The sequence below is a fragment of the Neoarius graeffei genome, chromosome 10 (genome assembly GCF_027579695.1).
Source record: "Neoarius graeffei isolate fNeoGra1 chromosome 10, fNeoGra1.pri, whole genome shotgun sequence".
Taxonomy (NCBI): Eukaryota; Metazoa; Chordata; class Actinopteri; order Siluriformes; family Ariidae; genus Neoarius; species Neoarius graeffei.
This window is the reverse complement of record NC_083578.1, coordinates 85,594,782-85,620,436: the sequence shown is the minus strand read 5'-3', so window position 1 is coordinate 85,620,436 and position 25,655 is coordinate 85,594,782. Positions and strand designations below refer to the sequence as shown.

At 42.5% G+C, this 25,655-nt stretch overlaps 1 protein-coding gene across 1 annotated transcript in view; it reads right to left on the bottom strand.

The window, feature by feature from the left end:
• The window catches only part of rexo1 (REX1, RNA exonuclease 1 homolog), a 47,629-nt gene extending 31,577 nt beyond the window's left edge, over positions 1 to 16,052 (bottom strand). Inside the window, exons 1-3 of the mRNA XM_060932482.1 lie at positions 15,716 to 16,052; positions 9,584 to 11,361; positions 9,258 to 9,359 (exon numbers count right to left, since the gene is read on the bottom strand). Of these exons, the coding sequence (XP_060788465.1) occupies positions 9,258 to 9,359; positions 9,584 to 11,361; positions 15,716 to 15,896 (2,061 nt within the window). The 5' untranslated portion in view covers positions 15,897 to 16,052. The remainder of the gene's footprint in view (positions 1 to 9,257; positions 9,360 to 9,583; positions 11,362 to 15,715) is intronic.
• Between the last annotated feature and the right edge of the window lie 9,603 nt (positions 16,053 to 25,655).

The following is a 25,655-nucleotide window of genomic DNA, read 5'->3' as shown; positions in this document are numbered from 1 at the left end:
GAATGGCAGGTAAAGGAAATTCAACAACTGCCCTTAGACTTCTACTGTAAGTGAGTTTGGAATAAACAGGATGATATTTTGTCAGCACAAAGAAATGTTTCTAAATTCTCCTCAGAACATCCTGCTCAATGGGAATTGAACATACAGGTCTGGTGGGGGGGATCTCTGGCGTATACCTTTAACATAAGGAATTCTTTGTTTGCACGTGAGGTCATCACTAATTATACAACTGAAACTGGGCCATGTTGGAGGATGTACACAAAATCGGGCTGATCTAAGTGATGAGAAAGTAAAAACCGCATGAGTCTGCGGTGAACATTTTATCAGTGGTACGGTAAGTGATGCAAACTAGTTATTAATGAAAGAAAGATCGCAATATATAAGAAATATCGGACCGTTTAATAGCCTGGTCGTACAGAAACTCGCCGTGATCATCGAGTGTGTGATCCGACAATCAAAGGCTTGTACGATTATTTCATTTTAAAAGGATAGTTCGGGATTTTTGACATGAATCTGTATGGCATCCCCATCAATAGTGTCGTGCAAACACACTGACTTACCCCTGACAGCATCCTGTGAGTCCAGTTCTTGTCCAGTTTTGGTCCAGACGAAAGTAGTCCGGCAAGTTTGTTGGGGGTCACGAAAGTAAAACGTTTTTCGTCTCAAAACAGTATGTGTTCAAAAGAGTGATATATTTGCATCACAAAACCGTTGCCAAATAAAAAGTCAGACCTCGAAATCGCTTGCCACTATTTTCTCTCCCTTCTTATCACTGCGCGCTGCCGCCAGGTGACAGCGAAACGCAGACCCACTAAGCTGGTGGGAGACCAAGGCTGCACTCTATCCACGGCTTACACACGTGATGGCACGGAGGATGTGTATAGTGGCAGCATCTGTCCCCCCAGAGAGGATCTTTTCAAAAGCAGGACAGATTATAACTGAGAGGAGAAATAGAATCAGAATTAACTAGTTAATTGCAGCAATTAAAGTGGAGATTCTCAAACTGTGGTATGCGGGCTCCATTCTAGTGGTACGCCAAAGAATCACTTAATTAAATATAAATAAAAAAATAAGTGAAATACTATCCATAATATCTGAATGGATGAAAATATCTTATCAACCGATGACAAGAAAATGAAAGGAAATACAAATTAAGTTAATAATTTAAAAAAGTTTGCAAGTGCTTCTGGGTAGCCATACGTAGCGTACGTACGCATTCCCGCCGGTTCCGCCGACAGACGGTTATCCGCCATTGGTAGACTAGGCTGTGATGGGAAAAGGTGGAGATGGCTTTGCTAATTATGACGAGTACGACAAAATTACTGTCGTGGCTTAAATCCGCGAATGGGAGCGTGGATCAGGGGAGAGGGAGAACTGAAGAGGACGTGTGTGAGCCGAGCGCGGATGCTAACGACAGTGGCAAAACCAGCCCCAGAACTGCTAGCAAACAGCAGAAACCAGTGAGGAGGAAGTATGACGAAAAATACATAAAACTGGGATTCATTTGGAGCGGGACAGAGGAGCTGCCCAGGCCGCAGTGTGTTGTATGTGCGGGGACGTTCTGAGCAATGAGTCCATGAAACCGTCGCATCTCAAACGGCATCTTACAACCAAACACACAGCACTAAAGGACAAACCAATGGATTTTTTTTATGAAAACGTGATGAACTGAAGCAGTCCAAGTCCACCATTCTGTCCTATGGTACACCCGTAGCCAAAGCACAGGAAGCTTCATATCATGCCAGCCTCCTGATCGCCAGAGCCGGTAAGCCGCACACAATCGGGGAACTGCTGTGTTTGCCATTAGCCAAAGAGATGACACGTATCATGTGTGGAGAGAAAGCTGCCAGAGAGTTAAACTTTTATGTGCAATTAATTTTATTTGATTCATTATTTAAGTACAGTGTTTTATTTTCCTATATTTAAACACAGTGTTACTGTTCAAAGTACTGTGTGTAATGTTACAGTGGCCAACAATATTAAATATACTTGTTAAATAAAACCTCCGCCTTGTTTTTAATGAATACTTAGACCTACTACGCTACTGTATTTTAATGTTGGTCATTATGGTGGTACTTGGAGAGCCAAGTATTTTCTGAGGTGGTACTTGGTGGAAAAAGTTTGAGAACCACTGAATTAAAGGAATAGGTAGGAAAAGGAAGGCGCAAAGACACCGCGCAGCGCCTGGGCACCCGTTTTCAGGCGCTGCGCGGTGTCTTTGCGCCTGCAGCGGTGCTTTGCCTGTGCTGTGGCTGAAAACAGTTCCAGATATAAATTGGTCTAGTAAATCCCTTCGTGTTAATTTGCATTGATATGTGTACTCGATGTGAATGTACAAGTCATGAGAAATAATTATAAAAAATCTTCCGAAAGAGCCGGCTCCTTATAGTAAGAAGAGCCAAAAGAGCCGAAATTCCCATCACTAGTAAACAATGAATGAAACAGCCGTGGCTGTCACCTGGCGGCAGCGTGCAGTGATAAGAAGGGAGAGAAAATAGTGCCAAGCGATTTCGAGGTCTGACTTTTTATTTGGCAACGGTTTTGTGATGCAAATATATCACTCTTTTGAACACATACTGTTTTGAGACGAAAAACGTTTTACTTTCGTGACCCCCAACAAACTTGCCGGACTACTTTCGTCTGGACCGAAACTGGACAAGAACTGGACTCACAGGATGCTGTCAGGGGTAAGTCAGTGTGTTTGCACGACACTATTGATGGGGATGCCATACAGATTCATGTCAAAAATCCCAAACTATCCCTTTAAAAAAGAGCTGTATGGCATTTTTGCTTTTCCTTTCCGTTCGGGAAACCAGTTGATCCCTCTACAATCTTACGGATCCAGACTGGGCTCCGACACAAAATATGGGCCACAATACAATAAAATCAAAAGATGGTACCTACTAAAGCAGGAGCTCGAAATGCTCGGCTTACAGAGTGCAGAAAGAAACGCAAAACCATTGAAGAATCTTCCCAAACGATCACAGAGCCAATCGAACAAAATTCAAGTCAATCCACGACCTCAAATCCTGCAGCTTCGTCACCCGGTGAAGGCTCTTGTAGAACTAAATACGTTAGACAGTGTGTTAGATCCCGATCTTTTGAAGCAGTCAAAATTGTTTTTAAAGGAGAACTAAAGGCAAATTTTTTATTATCAAAATTCTATTTCTCATTTTATTAAATATCGGAATGCATTTTTGATCGCTATTTTGTCGCTGCTATAGGAAGTTATGAGTGTTTGAAATATGCTCTGTAATACATCAGTCCATATGTCAAAGCGACGGCCGTAAACGAGATTCGTTGAGACCTGTGCGAGACATCGTAGGACGGAAGTAAAACGTACAGTGGAAATCAAAGTGACCGACATCTGCCAACGTTGTCAAAAGACGCGCGCGCCCTCTTTCGAATGCTGACGTAATCAAGCCGGAAGTTTTCCCTGTGTCCGAAATTGCTCCCTACTCACTATATATAGTGTGGACGCCATTTTCTAGTGCTGTCCGAAACCTTAGTGAGGATTATGTGGGAAATGCGCTCAGTATAATATGGACTTATCACAAAAATGCATATAAAGGTTATTTACCAGCTGGGAGGTCCATATCGTGAAATACCGTGACCGAGGTCTTGAAAGTACTGACTGAGGCCGAGGTCACGGTATTTCACCATACGGACCGACCTTAAGCTGGTAAATGATATATTTATTTTTTTCTTTACCAAATTCTAACAGAAAACGAGAGCGCCCGAAAGGGAAAACCGAGCCGAGCCGCCATTTTGAATCCTCATTCATGGCTGTAACGCAAATTGCTTCCTCCTCGGTATACAAGTGCACTTCCATGGCAGGAAAAAAAAAAAAAAAAAACTACATTTTGCCGCCTATGTAGTCCCCTATTTATAAAAAATTGAGTCATTCAGGATTCAGCCATGTTTTTGCTCGGTGTTTTTGCTCGACCAAAGTTATACAGTATTATGACCTTTATATTGCATAAATAAAGCCATTTGGTAAAACTTTGAAGAAGAGATTGTACTAGTATAAGGTTTTTACCAAACGTAATATTATGTATTAGGATAACATGGTCCAAAATGGGCCTCATTAACTAATGAGATCAAACTGTTAGCAAATTACAGGTTTTTAGCTTTCTCCTGAAATGTTTTCTTTTATTTCTTCTTCCTCAGGGTAGTAAAACTCGCTTTCGCTGTGAACACTGTCGTTATCGCTATCCATGCTGTAAAATTAATGCTATTCTCCTGAGAAATGCTGGCAAAAATTTATAAGATTTTTGATAATCTTATAAATAAATCTTATAAAAAAAATGTTGACAAAAAAAAATGCTACGATGTTTGTTGTTGTGAACGAGTGAGTCGCCAGGTCCGTAACTGGGGTCTGTACCGTAGGATACGGACCCGCTCGCCAGCCAATCAGAGCGCAGGATTTGGACCGCGAAAAAAATAAATACATGTTATTTACCAGCTGGGAGGTCCGTATGGTGAAATACCGTGACCGAGGTCTTGAAAGTACTGAGCGAGGCCCTCTGGGCCGAGGTCAGTATTCAAGGCCGAGGTCACGGTATTTCACCATACGGACCGACCTTAAGCTGGTAAATATATTTATTTTTTTTCTTTACCAAATTCTAACAGAAAACGAGAGCGCCCGAAAGGGAAAACCGAGCCGAGCCGCCATTTTGAATCCTCATTCACGGCTGTAATGCAAATGGCTTCCTCCTCGGTATACAAGTGCACTTCCATGGCAGGAAAAAAGTACATTTTGACACCTATGTAGTCCCCTATTTATACAAAATTAAATCATTCAGGATTCAGCCATGTTTTTGCTCGGCGTTAGCAACAGTTACAGGTTTTTAGCTTTCTCCTGAAATGTTTTATTTCTTCTTCCTCAGGGTAGTAAAACTCGCTTTCGCTGTGAACACTGTCGTTATCGCTATCCATGCTGTAAAATTAATGCTATTCTCCTGAGAAATGCTGGCAAAAATTTATAAGATTTTTGATAATCTTATAAATAAATCTTATTTAAAAAAAAAAAAGATAAATGTTGACAAAAATTGCTACTATGTTTGTTGTTGTTGTGAACGATCGAGTCGCCAGAGGTCCGCAACCGGGGTCCGTATCGTAGGATACGGACCTGTTTGCCAGCCAATCAGACCGCAGGATTTGATGGAAACCGGACCGCGAAAAAAATAAATGCATGTGTTTATTATTTTGAAAGCCCACCAGCCACCTGATCTGGCAGGTTTTAATTGTGCGACAGTAATTTTGTAAATACCAGCGCGACGGACTCGTCCTTATCCTGTCGTCTTTCCAACTCTTCTCTACTCCACGTTGGTTCGAAGTCGTATGGAATAATCTCCATCACTGATGAAGCTGGCTGGCAAATCTCAAAATTAATCTAAATTGGAATGATATGGCGACTGTGTAAACAGTTTTCAAAATGGCGGCGCCAACACTTCACGTTTGAAGTCGCGCGGATAAGCGACGCCTGCCGTGGACCGAACGAACTACATTCAACACGGCTAAAATCCGAAAAGGCCGATAAGCGTAATATAATATGCCAATACAAGTAATGATATAAGGTTAATAAAACCGAAAACATAATTAAATAACACGTTAATTAAGAAATAAAGCAAGTTTTAAAATGACTTCAGTTCCCCTTTGAGAAATGACTCCAAGCTTCTAAATGTAACTCCTCTTTACATTCCAGTTTGTACTCTTATCACTGTGTGCGTGCGCGTATAGCCTCGGTCACAACCGGCCGTACGTGCTCCTACGGCCGGTCTACGTGCAAAAAACGCAAGAAACGCACGGAGGGCACGCGTGTGACGTGCTGATCAGGCTTTCGTCTAAACGGGGGAACAGGGGCGCTGTGCCCTCTTACTCTCGGCATGCGCCCCCTTACCGACTCCGTGAAAACATCCCAGCAACACCACGTGACAATGTGTCTGATCATCAAATACGTTATAATTGCTCCAAAAATATTCCAATCATAGTAGATACACCGCCAGACGGTGCAAAAACAATCCGAACTGGCGTTTTCCAGACTGAGGCACCATGTGGTTTAGTTGTTTACTTGTCGCGGCTGCTCTCGCGAGATTTGACATGGGTTACATACAAGGTCAGCTGACTTGTAGAGCGAGATTTCTCGAGACTGAATGACCTTTCACCCACCGGCGCGGGAGCTTTTGACAGAAGTAGTTCGCGAGTTGTTTTTGTTGACACTTGGGCATTTAAAGATGTCATCCCGCGGCACGAAGCGGAAGAAAGCCAAAGACTGTCCGGGGCAGAAGATGATTACTTCTTTCTTTTTCAATGTTGACAAACAATTTGTTACAATTTCCCTCTCAGATAGCCTCAGAATGTCCCATTGGAGCATTTTTCAAAGGCTTCGCACAGCGGAGGGGGGGGACAACCGGCACCATCTCCCCCCCCCCGTTTCGCTCCCTCGCCATGGTGAGCGCCCTCATACTAAATTTTTCTAGAAAAAACCCTGCTGATTTTCGAGCCGTAGACCGGCCGCAGAGGTTCTTTGTCGTGTCAAACAAACTCTACGGGCGCTTACGTTTTTTTCAGGTTGCAAGACAAACTTATGGCCAATGTGCGTCTTTCTCCACGAAAAAAAAAAAGCAGCGATTCGGGAAACGCCAAAAATCGCACAGCCAAAAAATCGTACGTCCGGTTGTGACCTAGGCTTAAGGCCAATTTATGCTGACAACCCAGTCCTCGCAGACGGTGTCGCAGACAGTGTCTGCGTAGCCCCCCCACCTTCGCAGACGCTCTGCGCGCACCTCCCAAAAACTGTGACCACCGCAGAAGCCTCGCAGACAGCGCCGCAGACAAGAGGGCTCTGATTGGTCCACTCTACCCGCTGTACACGCACTTCCGCTTCCCTACTTTCCCGGTTTTTGTTTTCACGACCGGCATTTTTAAAAACATGAGTGAAGATGGAGCAGCATGAAGAGCGGTTGATTGAGGAAGTACGTACATCTATACGACTCCAGTTCTAGTCATTATAAAAAAAAAGTTCTAGTCATTATAAGTAACCGGAGGATAAACACTCCACTAACCACACCCACCAACTACTCCTAGCGACTTCGCCCCCCCTTGCGTTGTGCCGGTAACATCGCGCACGCCTATACTCCCCGCTCAACGATAAATTACCGTATTGGCTCGAATATAAGACGGTGTTTTTGTTGTAAAAAATAGCTCTTAAAAAGGGGGGTCGTCTTAAATTCGCGGACTAGACAAAATGCCGCCAAAAACGAAAGTGAAAGTGAGGACAGTGAGAGTGAGCAAAGTGAGGCTGCGGATCTCTGTGCTGAGTAGCTGTAATTTAGCAAACTACCCTTTCCATTGTTTCAGTTGCTTATTATTGTAAACCTTAATGTATTGTTTAATGCATTGTTTAAAGCATTTGCACTGTTCTGCAAATTTATTCCATATACCCGTAGGCTATGGGAAGTTAATGCATTGACATTCTGAAGTTTATAAACTTTCAATCTAAACCTGACAAATTTGTTGAATTACCGTATTTTTCGGACTATAAGTCGCACTTTTTTTCATGGTTCAGCTAGCCATGCGACTTATACTCCGGTGCGACGTATATACGTTTTTTTTTTTTTTCACCACGGAATAACTGGAGCTGATGCCGAGTCTGACAACAGCCACGCAGTAGAAGAGGAAACGGCGCTTCGTCTGCCGCTGGAGGCAGAGTTGTTCAGAAGCGACACCGAGGATGAGGAATTCAATGGATTTGCTGATTTGGAGTGAAATCGCCAGCTTGATAAACTTGATTGACCTGTGTTTTATTAATGATAGGCCTATAGTTATTTAAATAAGTTATGTAATGATTTTAGCCAGTGCTTAATTTGTGAAGTGGGAGGTCCCGGAACGCAGGAGGTGGGTGGGTCCGGCGACTCAAAAAAAAAAAAAGGTGGGGGGTGGTTTACTATAACTTTACGCACACGCGCTTATTGTGTGTGTAAAAAAATAATAATAATATCAGACATTATGATCTTAGAAAACGCTTTAGTGACGAACAGTTACAGACAGTAATATGTTATAAAATGTTATTTTTATTAGGCTATATATTAAATTATATATTAAATTTATCTTCTAAAATAACAGACTACTCATATCACAACCGGTTTATTTCACCATTGGAGATCAGATCACACAAGACATGAGTTAAATTACTCTTTTTAAGGATTTAAGTAGGGGATTTAAAAGCGGTTGTTTTTTTTTTTTCACTAGACGGTTGTCTTTGGAGATGATATACCTATAGCCTACTTGACCTCTGATTTAATGAAATAAAATTCGACAAAAATGAAGAATGACTCTCCTCGATGATGACTACAGCTTTAATAACACAGATGAAAGAGCCATGAGGCGATAATAAGCCCTACCGATAAAAATAATCTAAAAGCAAACTGATTAATGCATCAGTAATAGGCTACTAATATTAGTTATAATAATAATACTATAGGCTATTAGTAATAACGATAGTGATAGTATTAAAGATAGTAGTAGATATTTAAAATAATCAGACTAGGCTACTTACAGGGCAAAGGGCGCGTTATCACTGCTCAGCTGTTCGTTTATTAAATAAACAATGCAGTCGCGCAGTAACCGCGCGCCGCTTATAGATACAATCACAGATTCTATGGATAGAATAACCCTTCAAAAAAGTGCGACTTATAGTCCGGTGCGACGTATATATGTTTTTTTCGTCTTCATAATGCATTTTTTGGCTGATGCGACTTAAACTCCGGAGCGACGTATAGTCCGGAAAATACGGTAATGCAATTTAAATGTTTTAATTTGGCTTGTCTAGTAGCCTGCAGTTTAACCTCTTTTTTTTACTTCTATGAAAAGTGTTAACGGAAATGAGACTGAAATGACCTCTATTTAAATGTGAAAAACAAAAGCCTCTAATTTTAAACAGAATTTTGAAATAAATACGCTTTATATGAATGAACATTTGGTCTTCAAAAAACTTTTTCCCCAAAGATGAACTTGGAAAAGAGGGGGTCGTCTTACATTCAGGGTCGTCTTATATTCGGGCCAATACGGTACAACTGTCTGCGAAAAGCTATCTGCGAAAGCCTTGTCGCAAGAGCATGCAGAGGCCTTTATAGTATATCCTCCAACATGGCGGCCGTTTATGAAGCAAGCAGTTTTGGTCATGTGGTTGCACATGAAAGATATTCTCCTGGCCTCTGCTACATGACACTCCGAGTAAACGGCTCAACACTCACGCTTCCTTTGGCTTTGAAATGTGAAACTCTCTTCTTCTGGCCGGGGAACAGTGTGGTTAAAGTGCTGGGTGTCTCTTGATCTTCGTCCTTCTCTCTGGGAGGCTGAAACACAACCACACACACACACACACACACACACACACTGAAAGCACAGTGAGATTTAAAAAAAAAAAGCAAAATTCCCCTTCATGGTTTCAGTTTTGGACTTCCATTGAACTCTACATTACAATAACGAACCCAAGAACTGCGCACTCCCTCACTCTCATCAACATATTTGCTAACTAATTAACCTGGGCGTATAGATCATAACCTGGTGACTGTAATACCTGTTTAGCTTGCCTTCCTTTGTCTTCCGTTTTCACATATTTGGACTCGTTAAAGATCCTGAGACACTCCTCCATGGGATCCGAGTCGTAATCTACGTCCTCCTGAAGCAGACAAAAGTCTGGAGCATCACCTTCATCAGTGTGCTCATCGTCATCCCCAGGCCCAATATCGTCCTCTGACGACGTCTCCGTGGCATCCGATGCCTTCCTCTTGCTCGCCAGGCTGCCTCGTTTGAACGCCGAAGCGGACTTCCTGACTATCCGTTCGTCTTCCTCGTCCTCCACTTCCTCTGGGCTCTCGTCTCCAAACAGGTCGGCGTGACTCAGAGAGCGCGGCTTGGCCTTCGTGTCCTTCTTCTTCACAGACGAGCTGCTCTTCTTGTTTTTGTCTTTGCTGCTGCTCGTACCGCTAGTGCTGCTTTTCTTTCTGTCCTTCTCTCGTCCGCTGCTGTCTATTCTCCCGTTTTTCTGCTCCTTGTACTTGGCGCTTTGGTGCAGCTTGTCCGATTTGGGCTTCTTGACCTCGCTAAGATTTCGCTCTTTATCTCCATGGCTCTGTTCTCCTTTCTTCTTGTCTGGCTTCTTGCTTTTCCCGTCTTTCAATTTCAATTCTTTCTTTCCTTTGTCCAAATCTTTAGACTTGCCCTTCTCTTCTAGAACCTTGCCATGGCTCTTGTCCTTCTTCCCGCTCTCCGGACACGGCTTCCTCGAGCTCTTTTCCACGCCGCTGCTTCCTTTCTTCTCTTTATGGCTGCTGCTGCTCTTCTTGACGGACTCGGCGATCTCTTTCCTCGACGTTGTTCTTTCGCTTTGAAGAACTTTCTTCACCTGGATGCTGTTCTTGGTCCACTTTTTCTCCAGCGCCTCGTCATCGAGAGGCTCCAAGCTGTCGGATTCTTCATCGTCGTTATCGTTTGTGATTTCCTGCGCTAGTGGCTGTCTGCAGGTTCCCGTTTCTTTCGATTTCCTTTTTTCATCGTCTAGCGAGTCCGCGCTGCTTTTCCTCTTCTGCAGGCGGTTCATCGGTGTGGGACGGTACTCGGTTCCAGAACTTTCTTCATCAGATTCAAAGTTGACTGTGTACTTTTGAGGTTCTTCGACCGGAAGCTGTCTCGGCTTCTTCACCACAGGGACGTATTCCTCGTCGGTGCTTTGCTTCTGCCAACCGGGGTGGACTCTTTTCCTCCCGTCTCCCTCTGTCCCTGCGTCTTTGACACCTTTGGTACCCGGTTTAGCGGAAAAGTTTGACAGCGGATCGTACTCCATGTCCGTCGACGGTTTCGAATTGTCCAGCGTGTACTTATTCTTTGACGAAGACGAGCACGTAGAGGGAATACGGGACGTTGGAGCGGGTACTGCTTTTTTTCCCACCGCTCTAGAGACTGCTGTTGGGATGTACTCCATGGAGTTTGCGTAGCTGCTGCTGTTGCTCTCGGAGTCCAGTGTGTATTTGCTGGAGCGAGGAGTTGGGTTGTACTCAGACGTCTGGCTCATCTGATAACTCCCCGGATCGTAAGCGCTATGGGACGACGCACCAGCGACAGCCTGTCTGCCATAACCCGCTTTGATAGAGCTGTTTGCAGGATCGTATCCTTGCTCGCCGATCCGAGACAACTTCTTCTTCTCCTTCTCCATTTCGCTCTGGACGGCCTCGATGGCTCGGTTGACCAGTTCCAGCTCCGTGGGTCCTGGATCCATAACCGGGCTTGCTGGGGGCTCTGCATTGTACTGTTCTCCGGGTCGGACCACCTCCGGGTTAAACGGATCATAGCCTTGGTCTGCACAGAAGAGTCAAAATACGATATACAGTTATAATTCAATACGGTGCTTTTATTAGCAAGACGTACACTCAGTTTAGGTGATTAGAAAACTGGAAAGTTACAATTAACCCTTATTGTCTTAAATGATAGCGGGGGGGGGGGGGGGGGGGGAAGAGAATGGTCGACTTGCTTTGAGCTGAACAGGAAATCTACAGGAACTCAAAACCACTCTGTGAGCAGAAAAGCATCTCAGAACGCACCTCACGTCAAACCTTGAGATGGATGAGCGACAAAAGCAGACGATCACGTCAAGAACAAGAATCTGACGTTACAGGACTGGAACCTAACGTGTTCTTGTTTTCTGTTGCATGCTGAGATGCTTTTCTGCTCAACACGGTTGTAAAGAGTTGCTACGAGTTACTACATCCTTTCTTCCCGGCAAAAAAAAAAGCTCAAACCAATCTATCAATTTTCCTCTGACCTTTCATATCCACAAGGCGTTTGTTTCCACCCACAGAACTGTCACTCACTCAACGTTTTTTGTTTTTCGCACCATTCTGCGTATAGAGACTTGTGCGTGAAAACCCCAGGAGATCAGGAGCAGTTTCTGAAATACTCAAAGACTACATTCAGACTGCACTCTGAAACGACCCATATCCGATTTTTTTGCCCATATGCGACCTGTATCCGATTTGTTATTGACAATCTGAACGACACAGATCCGATTTTTTCACATGCGACCCAGGCCGCTTGGATACGTGGTCCTAATTCCGATGCATATCTGTTATTTTCACATGCGACTGCAGTCTGACCGGACAGGTCGCATTCATGTGACCTACACGTCATCAACAAGAGACAAACGTCACTATTCTGCGTTGGCTAATCCCGCCTCTTTGGTGGAAAACAACGACATTTGTACAGTTTTCAGAATTTAAATAGACTTTTATAGAATTGATCAAGCTAATGGTGGATTTGGTAGGGACCTGGATGTTAAACCATCCTGTATTACAAGATTATAAGATTGTTCTGGAAATTTCCAGTAATTTGACACCTTCGGTTTCATTAGTCTGCTGCCCACATTAATCAGATTATTGTGCGAGTTCCGCCGCCGCCACAAAAACCACATCGCCAGGTCTCGCCTCATCTCCATGCTTTACTTGCAAACTTGAAGAGTGCGCTTTTTTTTGGTTTACGTATTACGTAGATGTGCTTATTACGTGTCAATTTGCGCATGCGGGACATTTTTGGGTCGTTTTCCGTTCATACTGGAGATCGCATACAAGTCTCATATAATTGGTAATGTGAACGGCCTAACAAAAAAATCGGATTTCACAACAAATCGGATATGGGTCGTTTCAGGTTGCAGTCTGAACGGAGTGAAACAAACCAGTCCATCTGACACAAACCAACACAGTGAAAGAAAGTCACGCTTTGAGATCGCACTTTTTCCCGTTCTGATGTTTGAACATTGTGAACGTTAATTAACTGAAGCTCTTGATTTGTATCTGCATGATTTTATGACATCATTGTGCTGCTGTCAATCAAGGGATCGGCTGATTAGAGAAGTGCATGATAAAACAGCAGGTGGATGTAGGGGTGTTCCGAATAAAGTGGCCCATGAGTCGGGTAAGGAGCCGGTTTAACAAATACGGTAGTGCGGGGGAAAAATAAAAATCAATCAATCAAGTCAAATTCAAGTCAAGATGTGAATTAAAAGGAGCTTCCGAGGAGTCCGATTCAATTTACTACGAGTGCTTTGTTTACTTTAATGAACTTTCGAAGACATTAAGAGCAAGCAAAAGTCACATGACTCAAGTTCAACTTAAATCCAAGTCCAGGACCGGAGTACGACAAACCTGACTCTGTTCAAATCCTTGCAAGACCTCAGCTGATGAAACGAGTCTGATATATTGATCATTACTGGAAATAAAGCTGTATGAGCGTAGTACTTGTGCAGCCGTGATTTAAAGCAGCTTGAGTTGTCGATCCTCTCTACTTTTTCCTGTCTGAAGTCGTGTCAGGTAGCATGGTCATAAATCATCATGAGCGATATGAGGAAAGGAAACCAGAAGATAATTAAAACTGATTTACTATTTAACATAAAGGAACATAACCGACATTTGAATATGCTGGGAAATGAGTCAGTTATGGAGAATATAGCTTTGCATAAGCACCTGGGTTGGTTTCATGCACATATACAGTGCTGAGCGTAAATGGCTGAGAACAGTTGAATGAACAAGTTGGCGACATTTTGCAACATCAATCTTTTTCCATTCTTCAACAACGACCTCTTTTAGTGACTGGATGCTGGATGGAGAGCGATGCTCAACTTGTCTCTTCAGAATTCCCCAAAGAAAATAATTTCTTTCCACCACAAAGGTGAAGGCTCCAAGATCATCAGCAAAGCTTTACTTATCAGTCAGAATACTGTAGCAAAAGTGGTACAAAAATTTAAGAAAGCTGGAACTGCAACCGTCTCACAGAGACGTCCAGGTCGTCCACGGAAGTTAACACCTCGACAGGAGCGTCTTCTGATGAGAAGGGTTGAAGAAAATCGGCATGCAAGTTCACTGCAGTTATCTAAAGAAGTAGAAACTATTTCCCGTGACACAATACGGTGTACACTGCAGAGGAATGGCATGCATGGATGCCGTCCACGAAAGAAGCCTCTCCTAAAGCCCAGGCACAAAAAAGCCCGCCTAGGGTTTGCCAGGGCCCGTGCTGACAAAGATGAAGACTACTGGGACTCTATACTCTGGAGTGACGAGACCAAGATAAATGTTTTTGGAACTGATGGCTTCAAAACTCTATGGCAGACCTGGGCATTTTACGGCCCGCGGGCCGCATCCGGCCCTTTGGTTCATTCTGACCGGCCCGCGTAAGGTTAATTAGAAATTACAAAATAAACGTATTTTCTAATTTTACCTCATGCATGGACTGAATGTGCATTGCTTTTATTTTGAAGTTGTGTTCAACAAAAACGCAATGCGCGCGACATGAAATCCCACGAAACCTAATCCCGCGATAACTACTTCCGTAATTTGTCCAGACCAACCACAAACTTGTACGGCATCCTTCAAACGGTCCAGCCAATCACATAGTGTGACGTCACCAGCAGGCGCCGGAGCCCGAGCCGATCTGTAGATCTGATTCCTGCACCGAATCGACTGATGATCATCTGTCAGCTGTGCTTCGCATCTCCACCTCAGACATTCAACCTGACTCTGATGCGCTCGTTAAAGACCAACAGAGACTAGATTTCTCTCACTGAACAAATAAAAAACTGAAAAACACCAAATGAGGTGATTAGCCTAGATTACAAATGTGGGCATCATTATTATAATATGATGTATCTTGTTTGATATTTGGAGTAGAAAGACAATACTGTGATGTCTTTATTGTGTTTTGGGGTGAATGTGACTGAAAAAAAAAAAAATGGTACAAACGTTCACGCTTTGTTAACCATTGTTTTGGGAAATTTGAATAAATGACATTTTTTGTAAGGCAACCTTGTTTTTTCTATACTCTTAGCAGTCTTAGCAGCTTGTAAAAACAATGTTATTTACTGCTTTATATAAAGAAATACAATTAATATTATGCAGAATGGGTGGCACGGTGGTGTAGTGGTTAGCGCTGTCGCCTCACAGCAAGAAGGTCCGGGTTCGAGCCCCGTGGCCGGCGAAGGCCTTTCTGTGTGGAGTTTGCATGTTCTCCCCGTGTCCGCGTGGGTTTCCTCCGGGTGCTCCGGTTTCCCCCACAGTCCAAAGACATGCAGGTTAGGTTAACTGGTGACTCTAAATTGACCGTAGGTGTGAATGTGAATGGTTGTCTGTGTCTATGTGTCAGCCCTGTGATGACCTGCCGACTTGTCCAGGGTGTACCCCGCCTTTCGCCCGTAGTCAGCTGGGATAGGCTCCAGCTTGCCTGCGACCCTGTAGAAGGATAAAGCGGCTAGAGATAATGAGATTGTATAACTTTGGAACTGTTGAGCTACCAGTAAATATAATACATCCACACTTTGTCACTTTTCTTTTCACGTTATGAACACATTCAGGGGGTGGGACAATGAGAATTAGAAACTTCATTTTTGAGTGGCTGAGCAGAAAAAGCATCTCAGCATGCAACAGCAGGAGAACAAATTGGGTTCCAGTCCTGCAGCTAAGAACAGGGAGCTTTGAATCAAGAGCTTTAAGTTCCTCTTAAAGTGAGCAGCGAACGTATAACCTGAAGGTCATCTAAAGACTGGATGGCTGGAGTGTTCAGACTCCTGAAACAGGATGCAGCTTGTAACTGACCTCAGAGAAAGAACACTGTACACACCAGCTGAACCTATACAACACTCAATAAGGAGAATAAGTCAAATATAGTTTACCGTCCGATTCGGATGGCCCTTGTTGGGTTTTTCTGATCTCATACACTCCACCAGATGCTCTTTGTCTGTTGTTGCTGTGTCTGAAGTGGCAGTACGGTCTGCTGCAGCCACTTTTCCCGTCACTACCTCCAGTGTAAAACGGGCAGTCAATCCCACGGAAGAACCCGGTGGACCTCAGCATGGTCACGCTGAGACGCTTTCATAACCACTCTCATTAATATTACTCAACACTAAACAATTTACTTTAGTTTCGCGTCCTGTTTTGACCCTAAAACGCCTTCGGTTTCTCCCTTTCTTACAGGAAAGCTTCCCTTCCTTTCCTAGCGCGCCGCCATGTTGTTTCGGGATTGGTTCTTATAAAAGCTCGTTTTAGATAACTAGTGCACTTGACGCTATTGCTATGCACCCTGTAAAGGCTGCATATGAAGGGTCGAGCTCGGGATTTGGAAGTGACTCATAAAAGGCCCCCAGCCGTCGTGTTTTTATGCCACATAGTACGCCTAGCTCTTTGCCTGTTTAAAAATGAGGCTAATTAAGTCTGATGTATGGAAGTTTCTAAATGCTTTAAGATGGCGTAGAAATGTGCTTCCTTATTAAAAACATGTGTAATCAGGCTGTCTAGTCAGCATTTATTTGTAAATAGACGCAATGTGATTGTATTCATGAAGCCTAGTGTAGTTTATTGGGAGGGGTGTGTGAGATATATTTTTAAAAACATTATACACACATTGAGTATTATGGACGCATAATACAAATTTTACTTCTCATGCTTCCCACCAATCTTTAGTGTTTGTATCAAGGCAGTAAAAGGACAAAAACAATAGAACTTTATTTCAAAGTTGAGCACAGATTTGACAACCCCCTTCCAGGCCCAGCTCATTTCTACTGTACATTTCAAGTAGGTCCAGGAGGTATACAAGTCCACATTTCTCACTGTAGATGCTCCAGCACTGCAGCACCTTCATGGTCTAATATCTGGATACCAAGCCACGAGATTCCATCTTCAGGCCTGTACATTCATATTTTCTCTAAAACTCCCAACACCACCTCCAAGTTGGTGTTGGAGTAGAGAAACCATTATGCAAGACCAGGGCTGGGAACTCTACACCAAGTTATAGCAGGTCACGCCGGTGGTTCCATCAAGAGCACGATAGGGTCCTTGGTACTTTTAGGAGGCTATGCATCATCTTGTACCTGGAGGGGAAGCCACAAGTTAATTGGCCCTCAAGACCACACTTTTTTTTAAAGCAAACTCATTTGAAAAGCTTGCCAGTTCTCCCTTCTAAGGAAGACACCAACTTCAGTCAGTCAAGTCAAAGTTCATGAGCCAGAGGCAGTCGGATTAAGGAAGTTGTTAAACTAGGTATTTTGGGAAGTTACAGGAGATGCCACATGTAAGACATTAAACATCAAATGACCCCCAGTTAGCTTGGTCCTTACTAGCAAAAGAGAAACTTATGTAATGCACATGGGTTCAAAGAGCTCATTGGAACTAAAATATCATTATGCATTACATTTTGCACAAGATGTTTGTCTAACATTATGTAAAGTTTCTCAATAAAGCTAGGAAGCTTATTTACAAGTAGGCCCCAGTCAACTACAGATGCCTTGTCCATCCTGTAAAACCTACAGGAAAATATTTAGTGGTGTGAAACTGAAACCAAGCCAAGTCAATTTAACTAAACTTTGACACACTATAAATATGACTCACACCCATTTTCCTTGCTCTTACAAGCATGCAGTAGTTTATACACAAACTATAGACATGAACATAGACTAGACAATTACACACGCTCACCATAGCAGCAAATTACCAACAGAAAGTCAGACATCCTCCACAAACAAAACCAAATAATGGGACTTCATTCCTTTTTATAAAATACTCGCAGCTGCAAACACTTAAGAGCAGATTAATGTCTAATGAGGGGTGTGTCCAGTTTAATGGGTCTGATTAAATTGCATGATGGCAGGCTTTGGTTAACCTTCCTTCCTTCCTTCCTTTTTGTTTGTTTAAAGACTTTTATTTTCAACCTGCCACCAAGCATCCTGTCTTCAGAGGACATAAAGACTTTGTTAGGGGGTGAAAAGAGAGAAAGAAGGAACAAGAAGAGAAAGCAAAATTTTAAAAAAAGAAAAAGCAGAAAACTATTTATGATGTCCGTGTACATGGACACAGCAACGAAACCAAACACAGACTAACAGCAAAACAGGAACAAGGCAGGAAACATGAAAAAAAAAAACACAGAATACAAGAGAAGAAGTTTTAATGAAAGAAGAAAATAGTTGTGTTTACGACAGCGCTGTTGAATTTGATATTGTGTCTATAACAGCGGCTCTGACAGTAGACTAGTTCTGGCTTCAAGTCAAATCACAGGTTTATATTAATACACCCAATCTGACCCAGTGAGGAAGCTGGAATCTCGGATCATTCAGGATCACAAGTTGTTTTTTTTTCCCTTCCTTTCTTATTTTTATTTCTATTTATTTTTCCATATGGGGATGAATGGAGATCAGGATCAAGGTCATGTTGGAGTCCAGGAGTGAAGCCCAAAGCCTGGAAGCTGTGACTGGTCATTTCTCACACAGTGGGTTCTTTTCCTATGGTCAAACCCCAGAATAGAACGGGATGTTGTGGTACACCTTGGACATGTCGCTAATCTATCGCAGGGGTAACACAGAGAGACAGCCAGCCATTCACACTCACTTTAGAGTAGCCAGTTGACCTAGGACACCATGGACTAATGCTTAGAGAAGCAGCTTTGAGACTAAAAGGTTGCTGGTTTGATTCCCTGGACCAGCAGGAATGGCTGAAGTGCCCTTGAGCAAGGCACCTAACCCCCAACTGCTCCCTGGGCTGCCCACTGCTATGGGCATGACAGGGTCCTGTTGTACATCTGGATAAGAGCGCCTGCTAAATATAATGTAATCCACATGTCTTTGGTCTGTGGGAGGAAACCAGAGCAGAAAGGCCTCAGCTGACTGGCAGGTTTAGACCTAGAACCTGCTTGCTGTGAGGCAACCAACCACGCTAACTACTGCACCACCCTTTTGTTATGTTTTATTTATTGAAAAATATGATTTTATTACTTTTATCTAATAGCAGAGCGACACTCCATGCTTAAGAGAATATGATAACGCATCAAACTGATTTTTTATAGCTTTTGCGACCGTACGATGTCTGTATGTATGAACGACGTGCATATACCACCACAGGGAACCCAATCTTAAGTGCAAGGCAACGTATCTCATAAACACTTGACCACCAGACAACAAAATTCGTATCTTTATTTACATAATATAGTTTTTTTTTAAAAAATCCAGCACTTATTTTTAATTTGCTTTTTAAAAAATAACATGGGCTTATTTACTAACACATTTTACACTCATCGGGAATTCCACTTTTAGGCAGTGTGTAAACATATATATTATACATTATACTATATGACTTGTCTGTAATATTGCACTTGTAGTAAATCATACATCCTGCTGTACTGTGTTTATACTTTCTCCGCATTTTAATACTACAAATATATCCTGCCAGGAAGACACCTATACTGTACTCTAGTGCCGCTTTTTGAGCAACAAGAAATGGGTTCTTGAACCGGTTCCATTCTGGATTCTATGAGCCTCGGTGCCTGCTAGTGAACCAGCCTGTGTTTTCACCAGTTTTGAGCAGAGGCAAGGCAAGGCAAGGCAAGTTTATTTGTATAGCGCATTTCATACACACTGGCAATTCAATGTGCTTCACAAAAAATAAAAGCATAAGAACAGTAACAAAGAATTAAAGTAAAAGTGAAATCATTAAAATCCAAAATTGAAAAGAAATTAAAATAAAGAATTAAAGTAAAATCATTAAAATCAAAATTAAAAGAAATTATCATTCATTCATTCATTCATTCATTATCTCTAGCCGCTTTATCCTTCTACAGGGTCGCAGGCAAGCTGGAGCCTATCCCAGCTGACTACGGGCGAAAGGCGGGGTACACCCTGGACAAGTCGCCAGGTCATCACAGGGCTGACACATAGACACAAACAACCATTCACACATTCACACCTACGGTCAATTTAGAGTCACCAGTTAACCTAACCTGCATGTCTTTGGACTGTGGGGGAAACCGGAGCACCCGGAGGAAACCCACACGGACACGGGGAGAACATGCAAACTCCGCACAGAAAGGCCCTCGCTGGCCCCGGGGCTCGAACCCGGACCTTCTTGCTGTGAGGCGACAGCGCTATAAAATAAATTATGTTAAAGGAAATTAATTACACTTTAGGTAAAAATTAATCAAGTGAAAGCATCTGAAAACAGCTTTGTCTTGAGCCTGGATTTAAAACTAACAACAGTAGGAGCATTTTTGATATCATCTGGAAGTTGGTTCCAAAGCTTAGCAGCATAGCAACTAAAGGCTGCTTCACCACACTTCGTTTTGACAGCTGGTATTACTAGCAAGTTTTTCTCCTGTGATCTTAGAGACCTAGTTGGTGCATATAATTGAAACATATCCAGTAGGTAGCTGGGTCCCATCCCATTTAATGTTTTAAATAGAAGAAGCAATGCCTTAAAGTCAATTCTATAGCTCACTGGGAGCCAGTGCAGAGACCTTAGGATTGGAGTGATATGGACTACCCTTTTTGTTCTTGTAAGAACCCTTGCTGCTGCATTTTGGATTAGTTGAAGCTCTTTGATGGTCTTTTTTGGAAGACCTGTGAGAAGGCTATTGCAGTAATCAACCCTACTGGAGATGAAAGCATGAATAAGTTTTTCTAGATCATGCTTTGACATGAGACCCCTGAGTTTAGAAATGTTTTTTAGGTGATAGAATGCAGACTTTTTTACCACTTTCATATGACTGTTGAAGTTAAGTTCACTGTCAATAAGGACACCAAGGTTTTTGACAGTATCCTTTGCTTTAAACCCTTTAGTTTCAAGAACAGTGGCAATCCTAAGCCTTTCCTCCTTTTTGCCAAATATAATTACTTCAGTTTTATCTGCGTTCAGCTGAAGAAAATTGTGAGACATCCATTTGTTAATTTGGTCAATGCGTCTATGAAGAGACTCAAGAGGGGCATAGTCATTAGGTGACATAGCTAAGTAAAGCTGAGTGTCATCTGCATAGCTATGGAAGTTTATTGAGTTATTCTTAATAATTTGTCCAAGTGGGAGCATATAAAGGTTGAATACTAATGGTCCCAGGATTGAGCCCTGGGGAACCCCACAGTTCAAGGACACGGGTGATGAACTGTGGCCTCCAATGTCCACATAAAAATATCTTTGTTGTAGGTAAGATTTTAACCAGTTGATTACTATACCAGTAAATCCAACCCAATGCTCCAGTCGATGTAACAGTGTGAAATGATCTACCGTGTCAAATGCAGCACTTAAGTCTAAAAGCACCAAGACTGATGTTTTACCAGCATCAGAATTAAGACGTAGGTCATTCATGACTTTAGTAAGAGCTGTTTCAGTGCTATGATTGGCACGAAAACCTGACTGAAACTTATCAAAACATCCGTTTGATGTCAGGAAGGCAGTTAATTGATTAAAAACAATTTTTTCAATTATTTTACCAACGAATGGCAAATTGGATATGGGCCTGTAGTTGTTGAGTACTGAGACATCCAGGTTATTCTTTTTCAGTAGGGGTTTTACAACCGCTTTTTTCAGAGATGAAGGAAACATGCCAGTTCGTAAGGAGGTGTTGATAATCTGAAGTACCTCGTCTGATATGAGGTGAAGAACAGATTTGAAAAAGACTGTAGGTAAAATGTCCAGTTCAGATGTGGAGGAGCTGAGACTTTGTACTGTTTTTCTCAGAGTCTCAACATCAATTAAACTAAATGTTGACATTGTATTACGACCCCCTCTCTCTTTATCCAATGGTTCCAGATTTTGAAGTGTTTGCACCTGTGTGGCTATATTCATACGTATTTTATCAATCTTTCCTTTGAAAAAAGATGCAAAGTCGTTGCATGTATTAACTGAGAGAAATTCAGAAGGCATTTGTCTTGATGGGTTTGTTAGCTTTTCAACTGTAGAAAATAGCACACGGGTATTGTTGATATTCCTATTAATAATGTCAGCAAAAAAAGACTGTCTTGCTTTAGAAATTTCTAAGTTGTGTTTACATAACTTCCCTTTGTAGATTTGATAATGAATCTGGAATTTAGATTTACGCCATTTTCTTTCAGACTTTCTACATTCCCTCTTTGACATTTTAACTGCTGGATTTAGTTTCCAGTGTGCTTTTCCTTTGTCTATGACTCTTTTGGTTTTTAAAGGAGCAATAGCATCCATAATATGTTTCATTCTTTTTTTTTTTGGCTTTTTGCACCTTTATTGGATAGGACAGTGTAGAGACAGGAAATGAGCGGGAGAGAGAGACGGGGAGGGATCGGGAAATGACCTCGGGCCGGAATCGAACCTGGGTCCCCGGATTTATGGTATGGTGCCTTATCCACCTGAGCCACGACGCCCCCAATATGTTTCACTCTTGAATTAAAAATTTCCATTAGATCATCTGCACAATCTAAAGATTGACATGGGAGTTCTGAGAGTGCCTGCTCAAAAAGAGCTGCTGTGCCATTGGTAATTACCCTCTTTTTTACAGTCACAGACTTGTTTTGAAAGTGAGGGGAAATGGAAACATCAAAGAAAACACAGAAATGATCAGATATACCCAGGTCCATGACACTAGTAGATACATTAAGACCCTTAGTGATGACAAGGTCAAGGGTGTGGCCATGGGAGTGTGTTGGCCCTTGTACGTGTTGTGTTAGGTTGAAGGCATCAATCATCTCATCTCATCTCATTATCTCTAGCCGCTTTATCCTGTTCTACAGGGTCGCAGGCAAGCTGGAGCCTATCCCAGCTGACTACGGGCGAAAGGCGGGGTACGCCCTGGACAAGTCGCCAGGTCATCACAGGGCTGACACATAGACACAGACAACCATTCACACTCACATTCACACCTACGCTCAATTTAGAGTCACCAGTTAACCTAACCTGCATGTCTTTGGACTGTGGGGGAAACCGGAGCACCCGGAGGAAACCCACGCAGACACGGGGAGAACATGCAAACTCCACACAGAAAGGCCCTCGCCGGCCACAGGGCTTGAACCCGGACCTTCTTGCTGTGAGGCGACAGTGCTAACCACTACACCACCGTGCCGCCCAAGCATCAATCAGTGTAAGAAATTCATTTGCATACGTGTTACCTAGATTATCAACATGGAAGTTAAAATCCCCAGAAATAATAAGATTGTCAAACTCTAAACAAATATTTGACAACAGTTCCCCAAACTCCTCTAGGAACAGTGGTGCAGAAAGTCTTGGTGGTCTGTAAATAGTCAACACTAATATGTTAGAAGAATATTTTAGGATTGCACTTAGGTACTCAAAAGATGTAAAGTCACCAAGAGTTGTCTGTTTGTACTGAAAACATGCCTTGTATATATTTGCTATTCCTCCTCCCTGGTTATTGGCTCTTCCAACACTCATAAAATCAAAGAGTGGGGGAGTTGCTTCAATAAGAGTAATAGAGCTGCTTGATTGTTCAAGCCAAGTTTCAGTAAGAAGCATAAAATCCAGTTTGTGTGTACCGATGAAGTCATTAATTAAAAAAGGCTTATTAAGTGATCTTACATTCTGAAGAGCTAGTTTTACAGTGAATGTGGGGGTAATTTCCACAGAAGCGTTCTGTGGTTGTTTTGGAACTGGAAGGAGATTTGACAAGTTTACCCCATTGATAGGATGTATAAGAACACCTCTCCTTCTTGTTAGCACAGGAATAGAAAAGTACGTCATGGGCCCCTTATTTTCAAAACTACCATCTGGACCCAGATTATATCAGTTCGTTCCAACATGAAGGTCATCACTGCTGCCGACAGTGGCGGCTCCTGAATTTTTTTTTCAGGGGGGGCAATTTTCCCCCGTTATGTCTACACAGACCATAAATGTCCACAGGACTGAAGTAAATTGACCTAGGTAGCAAATCAGTTGGCCGAACTTGTTTTTGCCTGGTAAATTCAGATATCAAGTTCGACAATATCTCTTCTCTCCACTAGGTGGCAACACTGAACAAGTTCTCATTCATCTCATTATCTCTAGCCGCCAGGTCATCACAGGGCTGACACATAGACACAGACAACCATTCACACTCACATTCACACCTACGGTCAATTTAGAGTCACCAGTTAACCTAACCTGCATGTCTTTGGACTGTGGGGGAAACCGGAGCACCCGGAGGAAACCCACGCGGACACGGGGAGAACATGCAAACTCCACACAGAAAGGCCCTCGCCGGCCACGGGGCTCGAACCCGGACCTTCTTGCTGTGAGGCGACAGCGCTAACCACTACACCACCGTGCCGCCCCACTGAACAAGTTAAAGGTGGCAAACTAAGGTAGCCTAGTAAACTAGACCCACCCGCCTAGCGGCCAAAAATATTTTTGCCTACGAGTGGCAAATATTCACATTTAGTCTGGCTTGCCAGGCTAAAACTAAGGAAGATTCATTGTGAAGCCTTCAAAGCAAAACATTTGGCATCACAATCAATTAATATTACATTACTCATTTATTTTCTCATATTATTCCAGTATTCTATAAGTAGACAAATTCTTAATTATAAACATATTCTAATTTCTTCATTCTAAAGAATGCAGTTAAAGTGGCAGGATATAAATCCAAAACAAGTGTTTATTTAAGTTTTGAAAAAGATGAAGAAAAGCATAACCATCAAACAAACATGTGCAGCTTAATTATGTGTTTTTTTTAATATGGAATTGCACCATTTTAACAACAAATAATAATTCTAAATAAATTCTGCAGTTTTTTTCCCAAGAATTCCTCCAGAAAGCCATGCCTTAAAAGGAAATTTAAAGTATTACAAGCATGTCAATGAACACAAAAGGCTTTAGTTATTTAGCTATATACACACACAAGGTTACACAAGGTTTTGTAAGTCAGTGCAACTTGGCTTAACAAGTTGGAAAAAAGGTAAGGTGCTGCTGGCTCCAATGAACACATATACTGTACAATATATAAAAACTGAAAATATGCTTAATTTACACCAAGTCAGAGAGAACTTGAGGCTACTGAAATATTCCAAGCATGGCAATGTTAAACTGCCATTGGCAAAACAAAAACATGGCAATGTTAAACTGCCATTGGTAAAACAACTGCCATTGGTAACACACACACACACACACACACACAAAAACTTTTGCCTAGTAAATTCAAATATCAGATATCACTGTACCGTCTGCTGTGCTACTTCCAGGATGGAAGAGAACGCAAGGGTAGCAAAAAAAGAGCATTGACTACATCACAGCCAGCTAGCCAAGTTTTCCAGTGGTACCAGTTCTTGTTAAAACCTCTTGAGTAGGTCTTCTCCCCCTTCGTAGACACTTGCTTGATGTTTAAATTCGGTCTAGGAGGTCCTCGCTGTTTGATTGCCGTTTTCTCCTCATTGGTACGACGACTAAAGGGGACTTCTTTCAGAGACGCTATCGTATTGTTGCACTCAACACTCACCATCTTCTTCATAGAATGTTCACACATTTCCCGCGCAAGTTGCGTTTTCCAGCCCAAAATTATGTTCAAAACCCGCCAAAATGCACTTAACCGCCCAATCTGGCAACACTTGCGCGGCGCAACAGGCATATGACGTAAGCACGCTGCTTGTGCGAGCACATAAAACCTAATAGAAAATGCATTGGGAGCATGATTTTCGAAAAAAACGTACGTACCATTAGTGTCAATGGGAGATTTTGGGGCAAATCTGAACCTGACAGAAATCGCCCCAAAAGGGCGTGGCTACACCAGGCACGACCTTAGCCTGATTGGACAATGACATTACTGTTTCCGTGGTAGTAGGAGTAGATAAAAAAAAATATCTCCCTCCCTGTTTGGGAGTGCGTCGCCCAAATCGCCCCTATTAA